Genomic DNA, 27,147 nt, shown 5'->3' with positions numbered 1-27,147 from the left:
AAACGTGTTTTTCAAAAGAAATGAGTAAAACCCCTATCACAAGTAACAATTACAATGCAACTAGAGATTATCATCCTAAGTGAAGTAAGTCAGAGAGACAAATACCATATGATATCACTCATATGTGGAATCTAAAATATGACACAAATGAACTTATCTATCAAACAGAAACAGAATCAGGGACATACACAATAGACTGGTGGGACTTCCCTGGTGGCACAGTGGTTGAGAATCTGCCTGCCAATGCAGGGGACACGGGTTTGACCCCTGGTCCAGGAAGATCCCACATGCCCTGAAGCAACTAAGCCCGTGCACCACAACGACCGAGCCTGCGCTCTAGAGCCCGCGTGCCACAACTACTGAAGCCCGCATGCCTAGAGCCCATGCTCCGCAACAAGAAAATCCACCGCAGTGACAAGCCCGTGCACCACAACCAAGAGTAGCCCCGCTCGCGGCAACTGGAGAAAGCCCGTGCGCAGCAACGAAAACCCAACTCAGCCAAAAATAAATAAAATTAAACATTAAAAAAAAAAGACCGGTGGTTGCCAAGGGGGAAGGTGGGGTGGGACAGGGATGGATTGGGAGTTTGGGATTAGCAGATGCAAGCTAGTATATATAAAATGGATAAACAACAAGGTCCTACTGTATAGCACAGGGAACTATATTCAATATCCTATGATAAACCATAATGGAAAAGAATGTGTATATATATATATATATATATATATATATGTATAACTGAGTCACTCTGCTGTACAGCAGTAATCAACAAAGCATTATAATTCAACTATACTTCAATAAAAATAAACCATTACATAAATCACCCCTTATGTTTATACACAATTAAAGTTAATGGAGTATCTTTCCATACTTCATTCTGACTTCATAAGAATTCCGTGAGATGATTATCTTTATTTTAGAAAATAGTAGTAGTAAGAGTAATAGTTGTTTATAGTTCGGGAAACTAAGGCTCAGGGACACTAAGGCTTGTCAGTGTCGTGTAGTGAGAATTCAGGGCCAAAGCTCTTGCTATGAGCAGGAAAGTAGAAGTGCCCTAAAACCAGATGCATATGCTGCAACTCCAGAGACTGCTTCCGTTACTCAATTCCTTGGTCTTTCCGATTATTATCATTAGTTATTATTTATTCTTCTTATTATTTTGGGTGGGAGGGGGTGGTTAGGGGCATTGTGTCCCACTTTTTCTGATGAAAAGTGCACACACTATTCTAATGCCACCATACACACGAAACTTTACATTCAAATTCAAGGGGACTCCCAATCCCGCTGACAGCCAGCTGTGGCCTCCAAGTAAGCCCTCCGGATCTGTACCTTGTTCCGCAGGCCCAGTAACTGCAATGAACTGAACCAAGAGCCAGCCTAGAGATTCCCTTCCTATAAACACATCCTAAAACACTGCTTTCATTAAGGCACTCCCCCGGCACAAAACTCTTACAGTTTTCCATGATCCCAAATGCAGACATTCTAACTCCTTCCATAAATTGGACCCCAACCTAACTTTTAAACTTTAGTTCCCACCCAGTACAGAGTTGTCTCCAGGCTCCCCCTCCAGCTCCCTCTCAAGGTCAGCACCTCATATGCATTCATTCTCCTGGCCATCCTGTTTGGGTTGGTGTTCCCTAAGCCAAGCTTTACACTTGATCACTCCTGGGGCTGCTCATACTACCTCCCTGAACTGAAGTTCCATGCACGGCCTGCTTAGCATTTACCAAAATTTGACTCACTCTGTGAGGTGTAAGGGAAACCCCACCACCCTGCAAAAAAAGCCAAATCTGCTTCTACCACGGGCTGCTAAGAACAAAGTCTCTTCAACGGTTTGAATCCTGGCCCTCTTCCACTGACCTATGTAACCTTAGGGAAGTCACTGGACCTCTCCGAGCCTCCATTTCTTCCCTTAGGAACTAAAGAGAGTGATGGCCCCCTCCTCAGGGGACGGCTATAAGATCGATTAGCCAGGCCCTGGTGCACAGTGAGTACCCACATGGTGTCACCAGCCTGAGCACGCACAGCTCTGTGCCACTCCACAGACTCTCATATCCACTCAGGGGCAGGGGCGACACTCCGTGTCCAGCATCCTCAGTCACAGTGCAGGCCCCTGTGCAGAATGACCGCAGTCAGTCCCGACCCCTTAACTCTAGCATCAGCTAAAGTTATCTGAGCCCTCACCATGGGCCTTATTTGTATTCCTTCATGTAAATTTCACAACACAGTACAGCAGGTACCATCATGATCCCCATCCTACAGATGTGGCACCTGAAGCACAGAGAGGTCAGCTAATTTAGCTCTGGCCACACAGCAAGTTAGTGGCGGTGGGGCTGGGCACTCTGTCTCCAGAATTTTCAGCTTCTTTCTCTCACATGGGCTGATCTCTCTCCCCAGACTGTGAGAACCCGTGGCACAATAGCTGCGTCTGGAATCATGACACTCTCCACACTGCCTGAGGCAGGGCCTTGTAAACAGAGCAGCCAACAGAGGATTCCTGACTGAAGCACGTATAGGGACACAAAAACATGGTAGCGACATATTCACAAGAAAACTTTCTGTCCTCATTGCCAACTGCCAGAGAATAGCCATCATCTTTCTTCTCTCATGGACCTTTGTGAATAAATAAACCACAAGATTGATGAAAATTGGAAATGTGAGACAGCATGGTATGGCCGTTGGTAACACTGTGTTTTCACCATCTCAGTTAATCCTCACGATAACCTGGTGAGGTAGTTACTATTGCTAGCCTCATTTTACAGATGTGGAAACCACGATTAAGTGAGAATAAGCAACCTAACAGTTTAGCCAGCTAGCAAGCGTTGAGCAAAGCCAGGATTTAGATGCCAGCAATCTGGCTCCAGGGCCCCTGCTCCCATAAATCCGCTACATTGACTACGATTCATGGCTGTTACTGCTTAGGATGAAGCTCCGTTCAGTATTTAAGGTTTTCAAAGTGTGAAGTCAAGTAAAACTTTTAAATAAATACGACCATGACTGATGCCAAGGTAGGGCAACATTTGTCAAGGGTCACATGGGTGACTAAAGTTGAGAAAACACAAATTCACTGTGGAAATCTGAGATGTGGAAGGACACACCTCCTGAGCTGTCACAGACCTCCTAGCTTGTCTCATGCAAATCATGATAAAAACCCTCATAGGTCTCGCATGTGATAACTGATACGGAGCCAAAATTGTGTACAGGGTATCCAGCCAAGAGAGGGACAGGCCTGCCGAACTCACCAAGGGCTTACCTGAGGAGGAAATGTCTTGGTTAAAATCAGGAGGAGGTACTCATATTGCCATGTCTTACCAGTTTTTGAAAGAGAATTGGTCAACAAACCTTTTTTAGTTTCTGGACCACCCTCCACAGACATGAGGCAGGGGCACTTATCCCTTAGGCACTGTAGGTGAGGGGACTAGGTCCCATGATATATTTAGGAGCCCACAAAAATGATTTGGCTTCTGATCCCCAATGGGGTTGATGAAAATGGTTGTCCAAGGAAACACAGGCTAAATCAAGTACATTGTCAAGTATAGGGCCCATTATTATAAGCTATTTTCAATATTTAGGATATTAAGTCTTGGGGCATCTATAAAACACTTCTCCAAGGAAAAACCATAGAGCTGTAAATCTGGCCTGGCCCTCTTTTATTTGACAATAAATAAAATTTATTTACTCCTCAGCAAGGGCTCAGGAGAATATTTCGAGAAAACGTGAGGAGATGAGATGGGGGGATAGGCAGCGGCAAAAAAGTGGGTAAATTTACCCATGTCCACAGGGGCCCACCACAAGGGACATGTATGCTTTTGTAGAGGATCTACAGCCAGAAGCAATAGGAGCTTAGGAGCTGTGCACAAAGATGTAGCATAGTCCAGAGCTGCAACAAGGACAAAAAAAAAGAAAAAGAAAAAAGGCAGGAAATCTGTACCCGGCAAGCATTCTTGAGTGCTTGAAACACTGTGCAGGTTTCTACACCTGCAATCTGATGTTGATTCATTACTAAAAATCTATAGGCTAATCGGGGGGGGGGGGCGCTGGCTTTCGCTTTCTTTTGTTTTGTTTGCATAGTGCATCTGAGCACCAGGCATGCTCAGAAAACCCAGCCCTGAACTCCTGCTCCTGGAGACCCGGGGAGTATGGCGGACTCTGACTTCAACCTCATTGCAAAAATTCAGAGCAAGCAAACTCCTAGCTAATAATACGGTCGACCCTTCAAGTACACGGCTTTTGAACTTGCAAGTCCACTTAAACACAGGTTTTTGGTGTTTTTTAAAAAAATTTCAATAAATATACAGGCGGCCCTCCATAGCCATGGGTTTCGCATCAGCAGATGCAGAGGGCCGACTCTGGGACTTGAGCATCCGCCGATTTTGGTATCCGCGGCGGGTCCTGGAACCAATCCCCCGCGGATACCGAGGGGCGACCGTATTACTTTGATTACTGTTCCCTTCTTGGTACTGGCTGCCGGATATGGAGGGCTCGGTCAAGAGATAGTCCCCAAATGCTTCTCCAAGGTCTATGGAGCTTGGGTGAGGTCTCTCTCTTACCCTCCACAAAACGGGCACAGCCCCTTGATCTGGGAAGGCGCCCGACCAAGTGCGGAGTACTTAGTCAGCTAGGTTGCAACCTGCCACCCGGAATTCTGCTCTCACGCATGCTCCCTACCAGCGCCTGGGCGGCGCGCAACATCCTCTGCGCCCTGCCCGCGCCCCCTTAGACGGTCCCTAGACGGCCGACGCCCTGCCGCATGCGCACATCAGCTAACCCAACCCCCAGCAGGCTGTGGTAAACCCACAGCGGGCGTCATACCAGAATCTCTGAAACCGGACCAGCCGCCAGAGGAGCCTTAACGTGCCAGATCGTGGGCCACCGCTCTAGCCTTGAGTCGTGAGCCGGGGGTCTCAGGAGATCCGGAGCAGCCTCTGCTGAAGCTCACAGCCTCCTCGACAGCAGTCGGGACATGGAGCGTCAGCCGCAGAGCAGCCACGATGCCTATGACGTCACGTTTGCAGCCATTGCCCGCTTCTTCAAGCTGGGGGTCAAAGAGGAGCGGGAAGAAGCGAAAGGTCAGTGGCGGGTGGGGCACTCGCTTTAACGGATTCCAGGAAAGGTACTTTCCCAGGGCGGGGCGAACGGCAGGACCCCCCCTCGGACGCAGGCCCTCCCCAGAGCCGGGCTCACTCGACGGCCTGATCTTTCTCTTTGGGTTTCCTCCCTTGCAGAGGTGAAGCCCGCGGAGATGTCGCCTCCCGGAGAGGGGGGAGAGGAGCAGAAGGCTCAGTCCGAACCGGAGCAGGGAGCAGCCGCGGAAGGGAAAGAGGCGGGAGACGAAGGAGAAGGAAAGGAAGGCTGCGAGGTCAGCGTCGGAGCCGCCGGCCCCGCGGACGGCGAAAGCCGCGAGGCCGAGGCCGAGGCCGAGGCCGAGGCGGGCGGCGGCGAAGGCGGAGAGCAGGGCGGCGAGGAGCAGCCCCCGCGGGCCGCCGTCGAGGGTCCCGAGACCGCAGACGGGCAGCGGCGGGGCCCCCGCGCCAGGTTCACGCAGGTGCAGGTGCAGGACCTGGAGAGCGTTTTCAAGCACACTCAGTACCCCACCGCGCTCATGCGGTAAGCAGGCGTCTCGGGTGGCGCGGGCTGCCGCGCGGGTGGTGGGCGGCGCTCTCGCGAGTCCCTCTCCTCGGCTCCGGATCTGAAAGCCCCGGGGCCTGGCGGCGGCCCGCCCTTCCGGCACACTCGAGGCCTAGGACGGGGGCGGGGACTCTGCCTGGCGGGAATCGAGGTCGATATTTCCGTGCGGTGTTTGAGTAAGTCACGTTGGGGAGCTTTGTGGGCCGCCGGTTCACATAAATAATGAGTCGCCCGACACGTGGTGGAGCAAATGCAGAGTTGGAATCTACTTTTATCTGAAATTTTGATCATCAGTTATTCATGGATTATATTTGCATTAGTTTAAACACTACATGAAAACATCCTTTATCTTTTCTTTTTTTTTTTTTTTGCGGTGCACGGACCTCTCACTGTTGTGGCCTTTCCGGTTGCGGAGCACAGGCTCCGGACGTGCAGGCTCAGCGGCCATGGCTCACGGGCAGGCTCAGCGGCCATGGCTCACGGGCCCAGCCTCTCCGCGGCATGTGGGATGTTCCCGGACCGGGGCACGAACCCGTGTCCCCCGCATCGGCAGGCGGACTGTCAACCACTGCGCCACCAGGGAAGCCCTAAAACATCCTTTATCTTGATTACTGAATTTTTAAAAATAAATCAATTTATTTATTTATGGCTGCATTGGGTCTTTGTTGCTGCCCTCGGGCTCTGGGCACGGGCTTTCTCTAGTTGCGGCGAGCGGGGGCTACCCTAAAATTGCGGTGCGCGCACTGTGGTGGCTTCTCTTGTTGCAGAGCACGGGCTCTAGGCGGGTGGGCTTCCGTAGTAGTTGTGGCACGTGGGCTCAGTAGTTGTGGCTCGCGGGCTCTAGAGCGCAGTCTCGGTAGTGGTGGCACACGGGCTTAGTTGCCCCGCGGCATGTGGGATCTTCCCGGACCAGGGCTCGGACCCGTGTCCCCTGCATCGGCAGGTGGATTCTTAACCCCTGCGCCACCAGGGAAGCCCGATTACTGAATTTTTAGTTACCCCTGAAGTTTGTGCCTGAGGCAGAGGCAGAATTGTTCCCTAAAGCAAGCTTCAGTGTGGAGAATGAATGGGTTGCTGAGTACCTGTGAATGCGGCTAAAATTTAAAAAGCTATCATTTACATTGTGCTTACTGTGTGTTAAGCACTTGTTTTAAAGGGTTTTTCTACATACTGTCATTGAATCTTCACAACCCCTTGTGAATGTGGTAGCCACTGTTATTATCCCCACTTATAACTGTGAAAAAACTGAAGCTCAGAGAAGTGATGAGACTTGCCCAAGATGGCACAGCTGGAATGTGGCAGAGCTGGGATTCAGTCCTAGGAGTCCTAGGAGGACTGAACAGCCTAGGAGGCTGTTCAGTAGGCAAGGCCAGAGGTGATGGTGTGTTGGTCCAGGGTAGTGGCGATGGAGAGAAGTGAACAGATTAAAGAGATATTTAGCAGGTAAAATTGATAGCAATTCATGGTAATTTGAACACGGGGGTAAAAGGAAATGTTTAAGAAAAATGTATAAATTTCTGATTTGCCCAAATGAATGGCTGCTGGTATATTCACTGAGCTAGGGAATATTGAAAGACAATAAAAGAAGCTTGCAAGAGACAGAGGAGGAGTGTTTGGAGAGGCTGTTTGTAGGCAAACCGTATCGTGGAAACCTGGATGGCGGCAGGAGACGATTCAACAAGAAGGGATGGCAACTAGCATCAACTTCGGTTTAGGATTTTCTGTTCAACTCGATTACTCCAAGTTCGGTTGCTTTTTGCTGTGGTGTGATAATTGGATCAGCCCAATTTCTCCCTTTCTCAAAAGTGTCAAACTCAAGATGCCCCTTGATTTGGATGTCTAGAGCTGCCTGATAAATATTTTTTCTTCCAATCTATTATGATATAATTAACATTCAGTACTGTATAAGTTTAAGGTGCACAGCATAATGAGTTGGCTTACGTGCATCATGAAATGATTATCATAATAAGTTTGGTGACCATCCATCATCTCATATAGATACATAATTAAACAGAAAAAAAGTTTTTTGTGTGATGAGAACTTTTAGGAACTCTCTTAACAGATTTCGTATATAACATACAGCAGTGTTAATTTTATTTATCATGTTGTACATTATATCCCTAGTACTTATTTATCTTATAACTGGAAGTTTGTACCTTTTGACTGCCTTCATCCAATTTCCCCACCTCACTCAATTTCATTTCTTTTTATGGCTGAGTAATATTCCATTGTATATATATGCCACATCTTCCCCATCCATTCATCCGATGATGAGCACCTAGGTTGCTTCCATCTCTGGGCCATTGTAAATAGAGCTGCAATGAACATCCTGGTACATGACTCCCTTTGAACCATAGTCCTCCCAGGGTATATGCCCAGTAGTGGGCCCGCTGGGTCACGTGGCAGTTCCACTTGTAGTTTTCCAAGGAACCCCCATACTGTTCTCCATAGTGGCTGTACCAATTCACATTCCCACCAGCAGTGCAGGAGCGTTCCCCTTTCTCCACACCCTCTCCAGCATTTATTGTTTCTAGATTTTTTGATGATGGCCATTCTGACCGGTGTGAGATGATATCTCACCGCAGCCCTGATCCGCATTTCCCTAATGATTAATGATATTGAGCATTCCTCCATGTGCTTGCTGGCAGTCTGTACAACTTCCTTGGAGAAATGTCTACCCAGGTCCCCTGCCCATTCCTGGATTGGGTTGCCCGTTTTTCTGTTATTGAGCTGCACGAGCTGCTTGCATATTTTGGAAATTAATCCTTTGTCAGTTGCTCCATCTGCAAACACCTTCTTCCATTCTGAGGGTCGTCCCCTGGTCTTGCTTATGGTTTCCTCCGCTGTGCAAAGGCCCTGAAGTTTCACTAGGTCCCACCTGTTCACCCTTGTTTCTATTTCCATTTCTCTAGGAGGTGGGTCAAAAAGGATCTTGCTGTGATTTATGTCACAGAGTGTTCTGCCTATGCTTTCCTCTAAGAGCCCGACAGCTTCTGGCCTTACATTCAGGCCCTCCATCCATTTTGAGCTTATTTTTGTGCATGGTGCCAGGGAGTGATCTAATCTCAAACCTTTACATGTACCTGTCCAGTCCTCCCAGCACCACCCATTGAAGAGGCTGTCCCTTCTCCACTGTACACTCCTGCCTCCTTCATCAAAGATAAGGTGACCATATGTGCGTGGGTTCATCTCTGGGCTTTCCATCCTGTTGCACTGATCCATCTCCCTGCCTCTGCGCCAGTACCACAGTGTCCCGACCACTGCAGCTCTGTAGTATAGTCCGAAGCCAGGGAGCCCGACTCCTCCAGCTCCGTTCCTCGTTCTCAAGACTGCCCTGGCCATTCGGGGTCCCCTGTGTTTCCTGTATGGATATTTTAGCAATATTAATTCTTCCAATCCAAGAACACAGTGTATCTTGCCATTTGGGGGGAACATTTTCAAATTCCTTCATCAGTGTTTTGTATATAGTTTTCAGAGTATAGGTCTTTCACTTCCTTGGTTAAGTTTATTCCTAGGTATTTTATTCTTTTTGATGCTATTTTATTTCTTATTATTAATTAATTAATTACTTTTATTTTTGGCTGCGTTGGGTCTTTGTTGCTGCACGTGGGCTTTCTTTAGTTGCGGCAAGTGGGGCCTTCTCATTGCGGTGGCTTCTCTTGTTGCAGAGCACAGGCTCTAGGCACGCGGACTTTAGTAGTTGTGGCACACGGGCTCAGTAGCTGTGGCTCGCAGGCTCCAGAGCGCAGGCTCAGTAGTTGTGTCCCACAGGCTTAGTTGCTCCACGGCATGTGGGATCTTCCCAGACCAGGGCTTGAACCTGTGGCCCCTGCATTGGCAGGTGGATTCTTAACTACTGCGCCACCAGGGAAGCCCTTGAAGCTATTTTAAATGGGATTGTTTTCTTGCTTTCTGTCTGAGAGTATAGTGTATTATAGTGTAGAGAAAAGCAGCAGATTTCTGTATATTAATTTGAATCCTGAAACTTTACTGAATTCACTTATTAGTTGTAGCAGTTTTTTGGTGGAGACTTTAGGGTTATCGGGTTTGTTTTTAATTGAGTTACAGTTGATGTACAATATTATATAAGTTTCAGGTGTACAATATAGTGATTCACAATTTTTAAAGGTTATACTCCATTATAGTTATTATAAAATATTGGCTATATTCCCCATGCTGTACAGTATATCCTTGTAGCTTATTTATTTTATACATAGTAGTTTGTACCTATTAATCCACTGCCCCTATCTCATCCTTCTCCCCTGTATCTTCCCACTGGTAACCACTAGTTTGTTCTCTATATCTATGAGACTGTTTCTTTTTCGTTGTATTCAATAGTTTGCTTTAATTTTTAGATTCCACATATCAGTGAGATCATTTGTCTTTCTCTGTCCTACTCATTTCACTAAGCATAATACCCTCCATGTCCATCCATGTTGTTGCAAATGGCAAAGTTTTATTCTTTTTAACCTCCATTGTATATACATACCACATCTTCTTTATCCGTTCCTCTATTGGTGGACACTCAGGTTGCTCCCATATCTTGGCTATTGTAAATGATGCTGCTATGAACATTGGGGTGCATGTATCTTTTTGAATTAGTGTTTTTGTTTTTTTCAGATATATACCCAGGATTGAAATTGCTGGGTCCTATGGTAGTTCTATTTTTAGTTTTTTGAGAAACCTCCATACTGTTTGCCACAGTGGCTGCACCAATTTACATTCCCACCAACAGTGTACAAGGGTTCCCCTTTCTCCACATCCTCACCAATATTTGTTATTTGTAGTCTTTTTAAGAATTAATTAATTTACTAAGTTTTGGCTGCATTGGGTCTTCGATGCTGTGCGCGAGCTTACTCTAGTTGCAGGTGAGCCAGAGCTGCTCTTTGTTGCGGTGCACGGGCTTCTCATTGCGGTGGCTTCTCTTGTGGTGGATCACAGGCTGCAGGTGCGCAGGCTTCAGTAGTTGTGGCACACGGGCTCAGTAGTTGTGGCTCGAGGGCTCTAGAGCGCAGGCTCAGTAGTTGTGGTGCACGGGCTTAGTTGCTCTGTGGCATGTAGGATCTTCCTGGACCAGGGCTCAAACCCGTGTCCCCTGCACTGGCAGGTGGATTCTTAACCACTGCGCCACCAGGGAAGTCCCTGTAGTCTTTTGGACGGTAGCTATTCTAAGGTGATATCTCATTGTAGTTGTGGTTTGCATTACTCTGATGATTGGTGCTGTCCGTTTTTATTTTTTTATATATTTATTTTTCTGAATTTTTGAATTTTATTTATTTTTTTATACAGCGGGTTCTTATTAGTTATCCATTTTACACATATTACTGTATATATGTCAATCCCAGTCTCCCAGTTCACCCCACCACCACCACCACCCCACTGTCCCCCCTTGGTGTCCATATGTTTGTTCTGTACATGTGCGTCTCTATTTCTGCCCTGCAGACTGGTTCATCTGTACCATTCTTCTAGGTTCCACATATATGCATTAATATAGGATATTTGTTTTTCTCTTTCTGACTTACTTCACTCTGTATGACAGTCTCTAGATCCATCCACATCTCTACAAATGACCCAATTTCGTTCCTTTTTATGACTAATATTCCACTGTACATATGTACCACATCTTCTTTATCCATTCATCTGACGATGGGCATTTAGGTTGCTTCCATGACCTGGCTATTGTAAATAGTGCTGTAATGAACATTGGGGTGCATGTGTCTTTTTGAATTACGGTTTTCTCTGGGTATATGCCCAGGAGTGGGATTACTGGGTCATATGGTAATTCTATTTTTAGTTTTTTAAGGAACCTCCATACTGTTCTCCATAGTGGCTATATCAATTTACATTCCCACCAACAGGGCAACAGGGTTCCCTTTTCTCCACACCCTCTCCAGCATTTGTTGTTTGTAGATTTTCGGATGATGCCCATTCTAACTGGTGTGCGGTGATACCTCACTGTAGTTTTGATTTGCGTTTCTCTAATAATAGTGATGTTGAGCAGCTTGTCATGTGCTTCTTGGCCATCTGTATGTCGTCTTTGGAGAAATGTCTGTTTAGGTCTTCTGCCCATTTTTGGATTGGGTTGTTTGTTTTTTTGCTATTGAGCTGCATGAGCTGCTTGTAAATTTTGGAGATTAATCCCTTGTCACTTGCTTCATTTGCAAATATTTTCTCCCATTCTGAGGGTTGTCTTTTGGCCTTGTTTATGGTCTCCTTTGCTATGCAAAAGCTTTTAAGTTTCATTAGGTCCCATTGGTTTATTTTTGTTTTTATTTTCATTACTCTAGGAGGTGGAACAAAAAAGATCTTGCTTCAATTTATCTCAAAGAGTGTTCTTCCTATGTTTTCCTCTAAGAGTTTTATAGTGCTCGGTCTTACATTTAGGTCTCTAATCCATTTTGAGTTTATATTTGTGTATGGTGTTAGGGAGTGTTCTAATTGCATTCTTTTACATGGAGCTGTCCAGTTTTCCCAGCACCACTTATTGAAGAGACTGTCTTTTTCTCCATTGTACGTCCCTGCCTCCTTTGTCATAGATTAGTTGACCATAGGTGCGTGGGTTTATGTCTGGGCTTTCTATCCTGTTGCATTGATCTGTATTTCTGTTTTTGTGCCAGTACCCTATTGTCTTGATTACTGTAGCTTTGCAGTATAGTCTGAAGTCTGCGAGTCTGATTCCTCCAGCTCCATTTTTTTCCCTCAAGACTGCTTTGGATATTCGGGGTCTTTTGTGTCTCCATACAAATTTTAAGATTTTTTTGTTCTAGTTCTGTAAAACACGCCATTGGTAATTTGATAGGGATTGCATTGAATCTGTAGATTGCTTTGGGTAGTATTGCCATTTTCACAATGTTGATTCTTCCAATCCAAGAACATGGTATATCTCTCCATCTGTTGGTATCATCTTTAATTTCTTTCATCAGTGTCTTATAGTTTTCTGCATACAGGTCTTTTGTCTCTCTAGGTAGGTTTATTCCTAGGTATTTTACTCTTTTTGTTGCCATGGTAAATGGGAGTGTTTCCTTAATTTCTCTTTCAGATTTTTCATCATTAGTGTATAGGAATGCAAGAGATTTCTGTGCATTAATTTTGTATCTTGCAACTTTACCAAATTCATTGGTTAGCTCCAGTAGTATTCTGGTGGCATCTGTAGGATTCTCTATGTATAGTATCATGCCATCTGCAAACAGTGACAGCTTTACTTCTTCTATTCCAATTTGTATTCCTTTTATTTCTCTTTCTTCTCCGATTGCCGTGGCTAGGACTTCCAAAACTATGTTGAATAATTGTGGTGAGAGTGGGCAACCTTGTCTTGTTCCTGATCTTAGGAAATGCTTTCAGTTTTTCACCACTGAGAATGATGTTTGCTGTGGGTTTGTCGTATATGGGCTTTATTATATTGAGGTAGGTTCCCTCTATGCCCACTTTCTGGAGAGTTTTTATCATAAATGGGTGTCGAATTTTCTCAAAAGTTTTTTCTTCATCTATTGAGATGATCATATGGTTTTTCTTCTTCAATGTGTTAATATGGTGTATCACATTGATTGATTTGCATATATTGAAGAATCCTTGCATTCCTGGGATAAATCCCACTTGATCACAGTGTCTGATCCTTTTAATGTGTTGTTGTATTCTGCTTGCTAGTATTTTGTTGAGGATTTTGGCATCTATATTCATCAGTGATATTGGTCTGTAATTTTCTTTTTTGTAGTATCTTTGTCTGGTTTTGGTATCCAGGTGATGGTGGCCTCATAGAATGAGTTTGGGAGTGTTCCTTCCTCTGCAATTTTTTGGAAGAGTTTGAGAAGGATGGGTGTTAGCTCTTCTCTAAATGTTTGATAGCATTCACCTGTGAAGCTATCTGGTCCTGGACTTTTGTTTGTTGGAAGATTTTTTTTTTTTTTTTTTTTTTGCGGTACGCGGGCCTCTCACTGCTGTGGCATCTCCCGTTGCAGAGCACAGGCTCCAGACGCGCAGGCTCAGCGGCCATGGCTCATGGGCCCAGCCACTCCGCGGCATGTGGGATCTTCCCGGACTGGGGCACGAACCCGTGTCCCCTGCATCGGCAGGCGGACTCTCAACCACTGCGCCACCAGGGAAGCCCTGTTGGAAGATTTTTAATCACAGTTTCAATTTAATTACTTGTGATTGGTCTGTTCATATTTTCTGTTTCTTCCTGGTTCAGTCTTGGAAGGTTATACCATTCTAAGAATTTGTCCATTTCTTCCAGGTTGTCCATTTTATTTCCATAGAGTTGCTTGTAGTAGTCTCTTAGGTTGCTTTGTATTTCTGCAGTGTCTGTTGTAACTTTTCCTTTTGCATTCCTAATTTAATTGATTTGAGTTCTCTCCCTCTTTTCCTTGAGGAGTCTGGCTAATGGTGTATCAATTTCGTTTATCTTCTCAAAGAACCAGCTTTTAGTTCTGTTGATCTTTGCTATTGTTTTCTTTGTTTCTATTTCATTTATTTCTGCTCTGATCTTTATGATTTCTTTCCTTCTGCTAACTTTGGGTTTTGTTTGTTCTTCTTTCTCTAGTTCCTTTAGGTGTAAGTTTAGATTGTTTACTTGAGATTTTTATTGTTTCTTGAGGTAGGCTTGTATCGCTATAAACTTCTGTCTTAGAACTGCTTTTGCTGCATCCCATAGGTTTTGGATCGCCGTGTTTTCATTGTCATTCGTCTCTAGGTATTTTTTGATTTCCTCTTTAATTTCTTCAATGATCTCTTGGTTATTTAGTAACATATTGTTTAGCCTGCATGTGTTCGTGTTTTTTACGTTTTTTTCCCTGTAATTGATTTCTAATCTTATAGCGTTGTGGTCAGAAAAGATGCTTGATATCATTTCAATTTTGTTAAATTTACTGAAGCTTGATTTGTGGCCGTAGATGTGATCTGTCCTGGAGAATGTTCCATGCGCAGTTGAGAAAAAAGTGTAATCTGCTGTTTTTGGATGGAATGTCCTATAAATATCAATTAAATCTGTCTGGTCTATTGTGTCATTTAAAGCTTGTGTTTCCTTATTAATTTTCTGTTTGGATGATCTGTCCATTGGTGTAAGTGAGGTGTTAAAGTCCCCCACTATTATTGTGTTGCTGTCGATTACCTCTTTTATAGCTGTTGGCAGTTGCCCTATGTATTGAGGTGCTCCTATGTTGAGTGCATATATATTTATAATTCTTATATCTTCTTCCTGGATTGATCATTATGTAGTGTCCTTCCTTGTCTCTTGTAACATTGTTTATTTTAAGGTCTATTTTATCTGATACAAGTATTGCTACTCCAGCTTTTTTTTTTCTTTCTTTATTTTTTTTTGTGGTACGTGGGCCTCTCACTGTTGTGGCCTCTCCCGTTGCAGAGCACAGGTTCCGGACGCGCAGGCTCAGCGGCCATGTCTCGCGGGCCTAGCCGCTCCGCGGCATATGGAATCCTCCCGGACCAGGGCACGAACCCATGTCCCCTGCATAGGCAGGCAGACTCTCAACCACTGCGCCACCAGGGAAGCCCTCCAGCTTTCTTTTGATTTCCATTTGCATGGAATATCTTTTTCCATCCCCTCACTTTCAGTCTGTATGTGTCCCTTGGTCTGAAGTGGGTCTCTTGTAGACAGCATGTATATGGTTCTTATTTTTCTGTCCATTCAGCGAGGCTGTGTCTTTTAGTTGGAGCATTTAGTCCATTCACGTTTAAGGTAATTATCGATATGTATGTTCCTGTTACCATTGTCTTAATTGTTATGGGTTTGTTTTTGTAGGTCCTTTTTTTCTCTTGTGTCTCCCACTTAGAGAACTTCCTGTAGCATTTGTTGTAAAGCTGGTTTGGTAGTGCTGAATTCTCTTAGCTTTTGCTTGTCTGTAAAGCTTTTGATTTCTCCATCGAACTGAATGACATCCTTGCCGAGTAGAGTAATCTTGGTTGTAGGTTCTTCCCTTTCATCACTTTAAGTATATCATGCCACTCCCTTCTGGCTTTTGTAGAGTTCCTGCTGAGAAATCAGCTGTTAACCTTATGGCAGTTCCCTTGTATATTATTTGTCATTTTTCCCTTGTTGCTTTCAGTAATTTTTCTTTGTCTTTAATTTTTGTCAATTTGATTACTATGTGTCTCGGTGTGTTTCCCCTTGGGTTTATCCTGCCTGGGACTCTCTGTGCTTCCTGGACTTGGGTGGCTATTTCCTTTCCCACGTTAGGGAAGTTTTCCACTATAATCTCTTCAAATATTTTCTCGGGTCCTTTCTCTCTCTCTTCTCCTTCTGGGACCCCTATAATGCGGATGTTGTTGCGTTTAATGTGGTCCCAGAGGTCTCTTAGGCTGTCTTCATTTCTTTTCATTCTTTTTTCTTTATTCTGCTCCGTGGCAGTGAACTCCACCATTCTGTCTTCCAGGTCACTTATCTGTTCTTCTGCCTCAGTTATTCTGCGATTGATTCCTTCTAGTGTATTTTTCATTTCAGTTATTGTATTGTTCATCTCTGTTTGTTTGTGCTTTAATTCTCCTAGATCTTTGTTTAACATTTCTTGCATCTTCTCAATCGTTGCCTCCATTTGTTTTCTGAGGTCCTGGATCATCTTCACTATCATTATTCTGAATTCATTTTCTGGAAGTTTTCCTATCTCCACTTCATTTAGTTGTTTTTCTGGGGTTTCATCTTGTTCCTTCATCTGGTACATAGCCCTCTGCCTTTTCATCTTGTCTATCTTTCTGTGATTGTGGTTTTTGTTCCACAGGCTGTGGGATTGTAGTTCTTCTTGCTTCTGCTCTCTACTTCCTAATGTCTGTTTTTATTGAGGTATATTTGATTTACAATGTTATATTAGTTTCAGATGTGCAGCACAGTGATTCAATATTTTCATAGATTATTCTCCATTTAAAGTTATTATAAAATATTGGCTCTATTCCTGGTGCTGTAAAATATATCCTTTTTTTATTATCCAATTCAGTTTCATTACTGATCATTGATGTATTCAAATTTTCTATTTCTTACTGCTTTAGTCTTGGGAGACGGTACATTTCTGGGAATTTGTTCATTTCTTCTAGTTTGTCCATTTTATTGATGTATGATTGTTCATAGTAATCTCTTATGATCCTTTGTATTTCTGTGGTGTTGGTTCTAACCTCTTTTTCTTTTCTGATTTTATTGATTTGGACCCTCTTTCTCTTTTTCTTGATGAGTCTGGCTAAAGGTTTATCAATTTTATTTACCTTTTCAAAGAATCATCTCTTACTTCCATTGATATTTTATATATTTTAAAATCTATTTCATTTCTTTCTTCTCTGATCTTTGTGACTTTGTCCCTTGTACTAACTTTGGGTTTTGTTCTCTTATTTTGTTTTTTTGTTTTTTTTAACATCTTTATTGGGGTATAATTGCTTTACAATGGTGTGTTAGTTTCTGCTTTATAACAAAGTGAATCAGTTATACATATACATATGTCCCCATATCTCTTCCCGCTTGCGTCTCCCTCCCTCCCACCCTCCCTATCCCACCCCTCTAGGTGGTCACAAAGCACCGAGCTGATCTCCCTGTGCTATGCGGCTGCTTCCCACTAGCTATCTATTTTACGTTTGGTAGTGTATATATGTCCATGCCACTCTCTCAGTTTGTCCCAGCTTACCCTTCCCCCTCCCCGTATCCTCAAGTCCATTCTCTAGTAGGTCTGTGTCTTTATTCCTGTCTTGCGCCTAGTTCTTCATGTCATTTTTTTCCTTAGATTCCATATATATGTGTTAGCATACGGTATTTGTCTTTCTCTTTCTGACTTACTTCACTGTGTAAGACAGACGCTAGGTCCATCCACCTCACTACAAATAACTCGATTTCGTTTCTTTTTATGGCTGAGTAACATTCCATTGTATATATGTGCCACATCTTCTTTATCCATTCACCTGTTGATGGACACTTAGGTTGCTTCCATGTCCTGGCTATTGTAAATAGAGCTGCAGTGAACATTGTGGTACATGACTCTTTTGGAATTATGGTTTTCTCAGGGTATATTCCCAGTAGTGGGTTTGCTGGGTCATATGGTAGTTCTATTTTTAGTTTTCTAAGGAACCTCCATACTGTTCTCCATAGTGGTTGTATCAATTTACATTCCAACCAACAGTGCAAGAGCGTTCCCTTTTCTGCGCACCCTCTCCAGCATTTATCGTTTCTAGATTTTTCTGATGATGGCCATTCTGACCGGTGTGATATGACATCTCATTGTAGTTTTGATTTGCATTTCTCTAATGATTAATGATGTTGAGCAGGGCTTCCCTGGTGGTGCAGTGGTTGAGAATCTGCCTGCCAATGCAGGGGACACGGGTTCGAGCCCCGGTCTGGGAAGATCCCACATGCCACGGAGCAACTGGGCCCGTGAGCCACAACTACTGAGCCTGTGCGTCTGGAGCCTGTGCTCCGCAACAAGAGAGGCCGTGATAGTGAGAGGCCCGCGCACCGCGATGAAGAGTGGCCCCCGCTTTCCGCAACTAGAGAGAGCCCTCGCACAGAAATGAAGACCCAACACGGCCAAAAATAAATAAATTAATTAATTAATTACAAAAAATGATGTTGAGCATTCTTTCATGTGTTTGTTGGCAATCTGTGTATCTTCTTTGGAGAAATGTCTATTTAGGTCTTCTGCCCATTTATGGATTGGGCTGTTGTTTGTTTGATATTGAGCTGCATGAACTGTTTGTAAATTTTGGAGATGAATCCTTTGTCAGTTGCTTCATTTGCAAATACTTTTTTCCATTCTGAGGGTTGTCTTTTGGTCTTGTTTATGGTTTCCTTTGCTGTGAAAAAGCTTTGAAGTTTCAATAGGTCCCATTTGTTTATTTTTGTTTTTATTTCCATTTCTCTAGGAAGTGGGTCAAGAAGGATCTTGCTCTGATTTATGTCATAGAGTGTTCTGCCTATGTTTTCCTCTAAGAGTTTGATAGTGTCCGGCCTTACATTTAGGTCTTTAATCCATTTTTAGTTTATTTTTGTATATGGTGATAGGGAGTGTTCTAATTTCATACTTTTACATGTACCTGTCCAGTTTTCCCAGCACCACTTATTGAAGAGGCTGTCTTTTCTCTACCATATATTGTTGCCTCCTTTATCAAAGGTAAAGTGACCATATGTGCGTGGGTTTATGTCTGGGCTTTCTATCCTGTTCCATTGATCTGTATTTCTGGTTTTGTGCCAGTACCATACTGTCTTGATGACTGTAACTTTGTAGTATAGTCTGAAGTCAGGGAGCCTGATCCCTCCAGCTCCATTTTTCGTTCTCAAGATTGCTTTAGGTATTCGGGGTCTTTTGTGTTTCCATACAATTTGTGAAATTTTTTGTTCTAGTTCTGTGAAAAATGCCAGTGGTAGTTTGATAGGGATTGCATTAAATCTGTAGATTGCTTTGGGTAGTAGAGTCATTTTCACAATGTTGGTTCTTCCATTCCAAGAACATGGTATATCTCTCCATCTATTTGTGTCATCTTTAATTTCTTTCATCAGTGTCTTATAATTTTCTGCACACAGGTCTTTTGTCTCCTTAGGTTGGTTTATTCCTAGATACTTTATTCTTTTTGTTGCAGTGGTTAATGGGAGTGTTTTCTTAGTTTCACTTTTCGATTTTTCATCATTATTGTATAGGAATGCCAGAGATTTCTGTGCATTAATTTTGTATCCTGCTGCTTTACCAAATACATTGATTCACTCTAGTAGTTTTCTGCTAGCATCTTTAGGATTCTCTATGTATAGTATCATGTCATCTGCAAACAGTGACAGCTTTACTTCTTCTTTTCCAATTTGGATTCCTTTTATTTTTTGTTTCTCTGATTGCTGTGGCTAAAACTTCCAAAACTATGTTGAATAAGAGTGGTGAGAAAGTGGGAAACCTTGTCTTGTTCCTAATCTTAGTGGAAATGGTTTCAGTTTTTCACCATTGAGGACGATGTTGGCTGTGGGCTTGTCATATATGGCCTTTATTATGTTGAGGAAAGTTCCCTCTATGCCTGCTTTCTGCAGGGTTTTTATCATAAATGGGTGTTGAATTTTGTCGAAAGCTTTCTCTGCATCGATTGAGATGACCCTATGGTTTTTCTCCTTCAATGTGTTAATATGGTGTATCACATTGATTGATTTGCGTATATGGAAGAATCCTTGCATTCTTGGAATAAACCCCACTTGATCATGGTGCATGATCCTTTTAATGTGCCGTTGGATTCTGTTTGCTAGTATTTTGTTGAGGATTTTTGCATCTATGTTCATCAGTGGTATTGCCTGTAGTTTTCCTGCTTTGTGACATCTTGTCTAGTTTTGGTATCAGGGTGATGGTGGCCTCGTAGAATGAGTTTGGGAGTGTTCCTCCCTCTGCTATATTTTGGAAGAGTTTGAGATTGATAGGTGTTAGCTCTTCTCTAAATGTTTGATAGAATTCGCCTGTGAAGCCATCTGGTCCTGGGCTTTTGTTTGTTGGAAGATTTTTAATCACACTTTCAATTTCAGTGCTTGTGATCGGTCAGTTCATATTTTCTATTTCTTCCTGGTTCAGTCTCGGCAAGTTGTGCCTTTCTAAGAATTTGTCCATTTTTTCCCGTTGTCAAATTTATTGGCATATAGTTGCTTGTAGTAATCGCTCATGATCCTTTGTATTTCTGCAGTGTCAGTTGTTACTTCTCCTTTTTCATTTCTAATTCTATTGATTTGAGTCTTCTCCCTTTTTTTCTTGATAAGTCTGGGTAATGGTTTATCAATTTTGTTTATCTTCTCAAAGAACCAGCTTTTAGTTTTATTGATCTTTGCTATCATTTCCTTCATTTCTTTTTCATTTATTTCTGATCTGATCTTTATGATTTCTTTCCTTCTGCTAACTTTGGGGGTTTTTTTGTTCTTCTTTCTCTAATTGCTTTAGGTGCAAGGTTAGGTTGTTTATTTGAGATGTTTCCTGTTCCTTAAGGTAGGATTGTATTGCTATAAACTTCCCTCTTAGAACTGCTTTTGCTGCATTCCATAGGTTTTGGGTCATCGTGTCTCCATTGTCATTTGTTTCTAGGTATTTTTTGATTTCCTCTTTGATTTCTTCAGTGATCACTTGGTTATTAAGTGGTGTATTGTTTAGCCTCCATGTGTTTGTATTTTTTACAGATCTTTTCCTGTAATTGATATCTAGTTTCATAGCGTGGTGGTCGGAAAAGTTACTTGATATGATTTCAATTTTCTTAAATTTACCAAGGCTTGATTTGTGATCCAAGATATGATCTATCCTGGAGAATGTTCCATGAGTACTTGAGCAGAATGTGTATTCTGTTGTTTTGGGATGGAATGTCCTATAAATATCAATTAAGTCCATCTTGTTTAATGTATCATTTAAAGCTTGTGTTTCCTTATTTATCTTCATTTTAGATGATCTGCCCATTGGTGAAAGTGGGGTGTTAAAGTCCCCTACTATGATTGCGTTACCGTCGATTTCCCCTTTTATGGCTGTTAGCCTTTGCCTTATGTATTGAGGTGCTCCTATGTTGGGTGCTTAAATATTTACAGTTGTTATATCTTCTTCTTGGATCGATCCCTTGATCATTATGTAGTGTCCTTCTTTGTCTCTTGTAATAGTCTTTATTTTAAAGTGTATTTTGTCTCATATGAGAAATGCTACTCCAGCTTTATTTTGATTTCCATTTGCATGGAATACCTTTTTCCATCCCTTCACTTTCTGTCTGAGTCTTTAGATCTGAAGTGCATCTCTTGTAGGCAGCATGTATGTGGGTCTTGTTTTTGTATCCATTCAGCCACTCTTTGTCGTTTGATTGGAGCATTTATTCCATTTATATTTAAAGTAATTATTGGTAGGTATGTAATTACTGCCATTTTGCTAATTGTTTTTGGAGTTCTTTTTTGTTCCTTCTTCTTTTGCTCTCTTCCCTTGTGATTTGATGACTATCTTTAGTGTTATGTTTGGATTCCTTTCTCTTTTTGTGTGTGTGTATCTATTATAGATTTTTGGTTTGTGGTTACCATGAGGTTTATATATAGCAGTGCATGAGATTATACGTATATATGTATATATCTATATTCTTTTTTCTTATTCTTTTCCATTATATTTTATTACAAGATATTGAATAGAGTTCCCTGTGCTATACAATAAATCCTTGTGGTTTATCTGGTATCTATGGTAGTGTGCATCTGTTAATCCTGTGCTCCCAATTTATCCCCCCACTTGGTAACCATAAGTTTGTTTTTTATGTCTGTGAATCTGTTTTTGTTTTGTAAATAAGTTCACTTGTTCTGTTTTTTAGATTCCACATATAAGTGGTATCATGTAATATTTGTCTTTCTCTGTCTGACTTACTTCACTTAGGATAGTACTCTCTAAGTCCGTCCATGTTGTTACAAATGGCAGGATTTCATACCTTTTTATGGCTGAGTAATATTCCATTGTATATATATACCACATCGTCTTCATCCATTCATCTGTTGATGGACACTTAGGTTGCTTCCACATCTTAGTTATTGTAAACAGTGCTGCTCTGAACATTGGGGTGCATGTATCTTTTCGAATTAGAGCTTTCATCTTTTTCAGGTATATGCCCAGATATGGGATTAGTGATGTTGAGCATCTTTTCATGTGCCTGTTGGCCATCTGTATGTCTTCTTTGGAGAAATGTCTATTTAGGTCTTCTGCCCATTTTTTGATTGCGTTGTTTGTTTTTTTGTTATTGAGTTGTACGAGCTATTGGCATATTTTGGAAATTAAGCCCTTGTCAGTTGCATGGTGTGCAAATATTTTCTCCCAGTTCGTAAATCTAATGTGCTTGGACCCCTTGCTTCTTGGGGAGAACCTCTGCAATTGTAATTATCCTCCCATTTATGGGTCGCCAACCTGGGGGTGTGGGTCTTGACTATACCACATCTCGGCCCTTCCTATCCATCTCATTGTGTTTCCTTCTTTAGATCTGTAGTTGTGGAAGCTCTTGTCTGCTAGTCTTCAGGTCATTCTCATCAATAGTTGCTCTGTAGGCTTCCCTGGTGGCGCAGTGGTTGAGTGTCCGCCTGCCGATGCAGGGGACACGGGTTCGTGCCGCGTTCCGGGAAGATCCCACATGCCGCGGAGCGGCTGGGCCCGTGAGCCATGAGCGCTGAGCCTGCGCATCCGGAGCCTGTGCTCCGCAACGGGAGAGGCCACAACAGTGAGAGGCCCGCGTACCGCAAAAAAAAAAAAAAAAAAAAGTTGCTTTGTAAATAGCTGTAATTTTGGTGTACCCATGGAAGGAGGTAAGCTCGGGGTTTTTCCTATGTCATCATCTTGGCTACTCTCTGAATAAACATTTTAACATAGCATAAAATGTGCATTGTATATTTTGTTTCATCCATAATGTCAAGTGCTGAATATTTTCAATATTTTTCCCCTCAGAAAGGAGCTTGCAAGACGCCTGGGAGTGACTGAAGCCAGTGTGTGGGTCAGTAAACCTGAAAAAAGCAACTTGGCACGGCAGCCAATCTAAAACCTGCTTTAGGAATTGGATACCTTGTCCTAGACATTCTCAAGTTGGTGTGTTTTTGTACACTTGTCGATGTTTTGGAAATAAGGTTTGGACTTGTGGGGCTTTGGGGCCAGAATATATGTATCTTCAGTAAAGTTAAACTCCTTCCAAAACTGGTATCCCTTAGGGGACAAGTCTCTGTGGAATCATGTTGGGGCTGATTCTGACTTGGCAGTTATTCAAATTAATGCACCAAATAGCTGGGTTAGAAGAGGGTTCAAGTATACTAAATTATTTAAAAGTTTTAAAGCCAGGCCTAAGCTCTTTGTATAAGGAGTGAATTTACAAGTATTCAGGCAATTGGGTAAGGGAATAAATAACTCACCTCGGAACACAACATGTGAGCAACTAATATATGTTTAGTTTAGATGAGACTGATGGGGAGGCGAATAGCTTAAAATTCCAAGTGCCTGGTCCTCTTGCTGTTGTTTTTATGTGTTTGGTAGAGCAGTGTAGAGAGTTTCAGCCGTAAATTTTAATTTTCTGAAATTTTTTGATGTGCAGCCTGAAAACATTGCTAACATAGTAGGTTGTGCAGTATGATGGAGAGGGGGGAAAGGTTTGCAACCTTTAGGAATTTGTCTAAACATATAAAACAATAAAACAAACAAAAAGAACAAATTTGAATAAATTTCCACTGACCTCAAAAGGTGGACGGGTTTGAGAATAATTGGATACTATCGATATATGTCTTGGAGATACTGCGTAAATTCAACATTATGAAACTACCGAATGTATCAGTGAATATTATTTTGAGCAATTTCTAATGTCTAAGAATTTTTTTCTTCCGTTTTCATACTATTATGAGGGATTGGTTTCGAAGAATTTGTTTGTGATGGTCAGTGGTTGGCTCTCAGCTAGTCGCTTACCTGTGTTAATTTGAAATACTTGCTCATTCATTCAGGTAGTGGTTACTAGTTGGTAGCTCATGGCACAGAAGCTGATTATTTGTCCATAGAACACAGTAAGTTGTATCAAAGGAGTATATATATATATATTACATATATATATATTTAATATATTTATTTATTTATATTTGGCTGCGTTGGGTCTTCGTTGCTGTGCGTGGGCTCTTCTCTAGTTGAGGAGAGCCGGGGTTACTCTTCGTTGTGGTGCGCGGTCTTCTCAGTGCAGTGGCTTCACTTGTTGTGGAAGAGGAATATTTTTTTACAACACAAGATTGATAGAAAGGAAGAAAGAAGGAAGGAAGGAAAGAAGAATCAGGATGGGTTCACTAGCTTTGCTGCAGAGAGCGTGTGTGAGGGCAGTGATGGACACGGGCTGCAGAGCTGGTGGTGGGGTCTGGAAAGCAGTGCTGGCGGCCTAAGGCCACGGGCTGGGCTCACAGTCAGGTCTGGCCAGGGCTTGGGAGGCGCAGGCCTCTGCTTTCTCAAGCAGGCAAAGCAAGCTCAGAGGAAAAGAGAAACTGAAGTTTTGGTGGCTTGCTTCTCCTGGGTTTACGTAGTGGTCTCTTAATGGAGTTCTGAAGGGAAAAGGAGCAACAAGAAACAAATGAAGAAGACGGGAGAATGTTTTCATCTGTTTCCAAACTCTACAGCATGAGCGTCCCAAAGAAACATTTAATGGACACCCTCCCTTGGTTTGCAAGGACAGTAGGAGCTGTTTTATGAAACCAGTATTGGAAATATGGAAGTAGTGTCAGCCTGAACCTCACATAGCCAGCTTTGCACATTGCTTATATTTATGCAGATTTGACCATTGGTACGCTCGAACCCCCCAAAATGAGCTCTATTACACTGGCTTTTCTCGACTACATATTCATGCAGCAGAAGGACCCAAATACTAAGATGGGAGAGGGAAGATGGGGCGACAGAGAGAGGAGGCCCTTGGTCTCATGTAAAATTTGCCGAGTGGAAACATCCAAAAATACTAAATATGGCACAATTCCATTAACTGAGATGCTGAGGGAGCAGTGCAGTCCACAGGACAGGTTTTACTTTCAGTTGTTACTAGTTGGCAGATATTTAGGGGGGAGCCGTTTTGTGACCCCTCAGTCACGTGGTTGTCGGCTGTCTTCCTAAAATGCAGGTTGCACGCTCTTGACTTAAGCATAAGGGACAGGATGGGGATCTCCTGGTTGATTAGCAGCTCCTAGAGGGCGCAACCTTGCTGGGCACCAGAGGCTCTGCTCCAAGGCCCTGCAACTGTAGCCAGAGCGGAGTGAGCTGACCTGGTCCTGAGCCCAGGAAGGTTTGGAGGGTGGGGCAGGTTGGAGAGTGCAGAATTGACAGAGGTGACAATGGTATGCCTCTTTCCCCCCAAACTCTTGTCTGGGCAAAGATTTTAAGAGTTTTAGTAAATTTGGGCTGAGTTCGTCTAAGCATTCGTTACCCCTATAGTCTAATATTAAGGCAGTGTCCAGGGCTTCAGTTCCGCCGGTGTCCAGCAAGACAAGCCACAAAGTCCCTGGGCCCCCCATGACCAAACCTCCCTCACAATACCATCTCCTTCTTTATAACCATCCCAAGGCTCCAGAGGATGAATGACCCTTTTTAGTCATCCTTGGGGAAAGCTTTTGTTTAAAAATCCAACCCACTCCTATTGATTATTTACTGTAACCAAAGATGGGTTTTTCAAAATGGGGACCGTTCCCCTCAGTATGATTTTAAAAGGCACCCACTTTTTCCTATGCTCAACTTCCCCCATAAGTAAGGTGACACCTGCCCAATGAGTAGGGATTAGTGGCAGCTGGAGCTGACGGTCAGTTGTCAGGACGCAGACCTCCCAGGCACAGTAATAACAGCAGGGACAGAGTGCAGTTGGTCAGCTCCACCTGCGTGTAAGAGTGGGGGAAATAATAGAAAAGGTGGGAGGGGAGAGACAAAGCCATATGCCAATCCAGAGCCTGGCACATAGTCGGTGCTCGCTCTTGGGGGGAGGGCGGCTGAAGGGAGCGCCTTCAGCTACATATCCTAAGATACTTTAGCAAGAAGGAAATAGCTTCTCCTGATGCGCTTTCAAATCTTCAAGGCACCGAGAGCTCCCTGCTGCAATTTTTCATGTCTGACATGAAATGCTCAATATACCAATCAATCCCTTCTTCTCTCTGCTTGAAGGCTTGGTTTAAGAGGAAAAGGGCCAAGTGTCGGAGACATCAGAGGGCAGTAATGCTCAGAAACGTGCCCCCCGTGCCCCCTGCTGTCGTCAGCGTGTGTGAGCCCTGCCCTGCCGTCTCGCGTCAGGAGCTGGATTCGTCATGCGATCTTCTGGAGCCACTGCTGATGGACCTGTCCCTGCTGCCCAGACCGCCCGTGCCACCCAGGCCACCTGTGCCACCCATGCCGCCCGTGCCGCCCGTGCCACCCGTGCTGCCCGAGGATCCCATGCCACCCATGCGGCCTGTGGTGCCCAGGCCGCCCGTGCCACCCATGCCGCCCATGCAGCTCATGTGGCCCGTGCACCCCATGCCACCAATGCCGCCCATGCTGCCCGAGCCGCCCCTGTGGCACGTGCAACCCATGCCACACATGATGCCCATGCAGCCCTTTCCTCCAATGCCGTTGCCTTCTCCACCCAGGCTTCTTCCACACTTGCTTCCCTGTAGGTGCCCTCATGCAGCATGGCCTGGTCCCTAACCATCGGCGATCCTACGGTAGCCCTAGTTTCCTCTTAAATGGTGTCCATGACAGTTTTTTTCAAAGGTCCTTTGAGCCAGTTTCAAATTCTGCATACCTCACCACCAAGAGCAGTTCCCCAGATGCCTGCAAAGTATATTAAATAGAAGTAGAGACCTTGACCCACTGTTTTAGGGCATGTTTTGTATTTTCAATAAAGTTGTGAGTCCTCTGCATATTTGTTCTCTGTGTCACATGGGGTTAGTAAATTTGATAGAAACGGCTAAGCCAACTCCATTCAGACCGAATGCCCAGGAGGCCTCCTTTCATGCAGTAACAGCCCTGAGTCACCATCATAGGCCATGCACATCTCAGAAGTTTGCCAGGTGCCCGTGAGGGGTTTACACAGACCCACCTGTTCTCTTCCACCCTCTCCTCCAGCACC

The 27,147-nt window shown here is 43.5% G+C and overlaps 1 protein-coding gene across 1 annotated transcript; it reads left to right on the top strand.

Annotated features, from left to right (window-relative positions):
• Positions 1-4,963: 4,963 nt before the first annotated feature.
• LOC132513064 (homeobox protein ESX1-like) lies at positions 4,964-26,723 on the top strand. Its single transcript, XM_060137278.1, has 4 exons — positions 4,964-5,069; positions 5,226-5,607; positions 22,998-23,043; positions 26,205-26,723. Exons 1-4 carry the CDS (start codon positions 4,964-4,966, stop codon positions 26,721-26,723), a joined length of 1,053 nt encoding a protein of 350 aa, XP_059993261.1.
• The last annotated feature ends 424 nt before the right edge of the window (positions 26,724-27,147 follow it).

This window comes from Lagenorhynchus albirostris, chromosome X (assembly GCF_949774975.1).
Source record: "Lagenorhynchus albirostris chromosome X, mLagAlb1.1, whole genome shotgun sequence".
NCBI classification, from domain to species: domain Eukaryota; kingdom Metazoa; phylum Chordata; class Mammalia; order Artiodactyla; family Delphinidae; genus Lagenorhynchus; species Lagenorhynchus albirostris.
This window is presented reverse-complemented; position numbering and strand designations above follow the sequence as displayed.

Bases quoted from the DNA above. Each gene is read 5' to 3' on its own strand.
- LOC132513064 (XM_060137278.1), top strand. From the start codon at position 4,964: ATGGAGCGTCAGCCGCAGAGCAGCCACGATGCCTATGACGTCACGTTT. The intron at 5,070-5,225 runs GTCAGTGGCGGG...CCTCCCTTGCAG, and splicing joins GGAGCGGGAAGAAGCGAAAG to AGGTGAAGCCCGCGGAGATG. The intron at 5,608-22,997 runs GTAAGCAGGCGT...TTTTCCCCTCAG, and splicing joins TACCCCACCGCGCTCATGCG to AAAGGAGCTTGCAAGACGCC.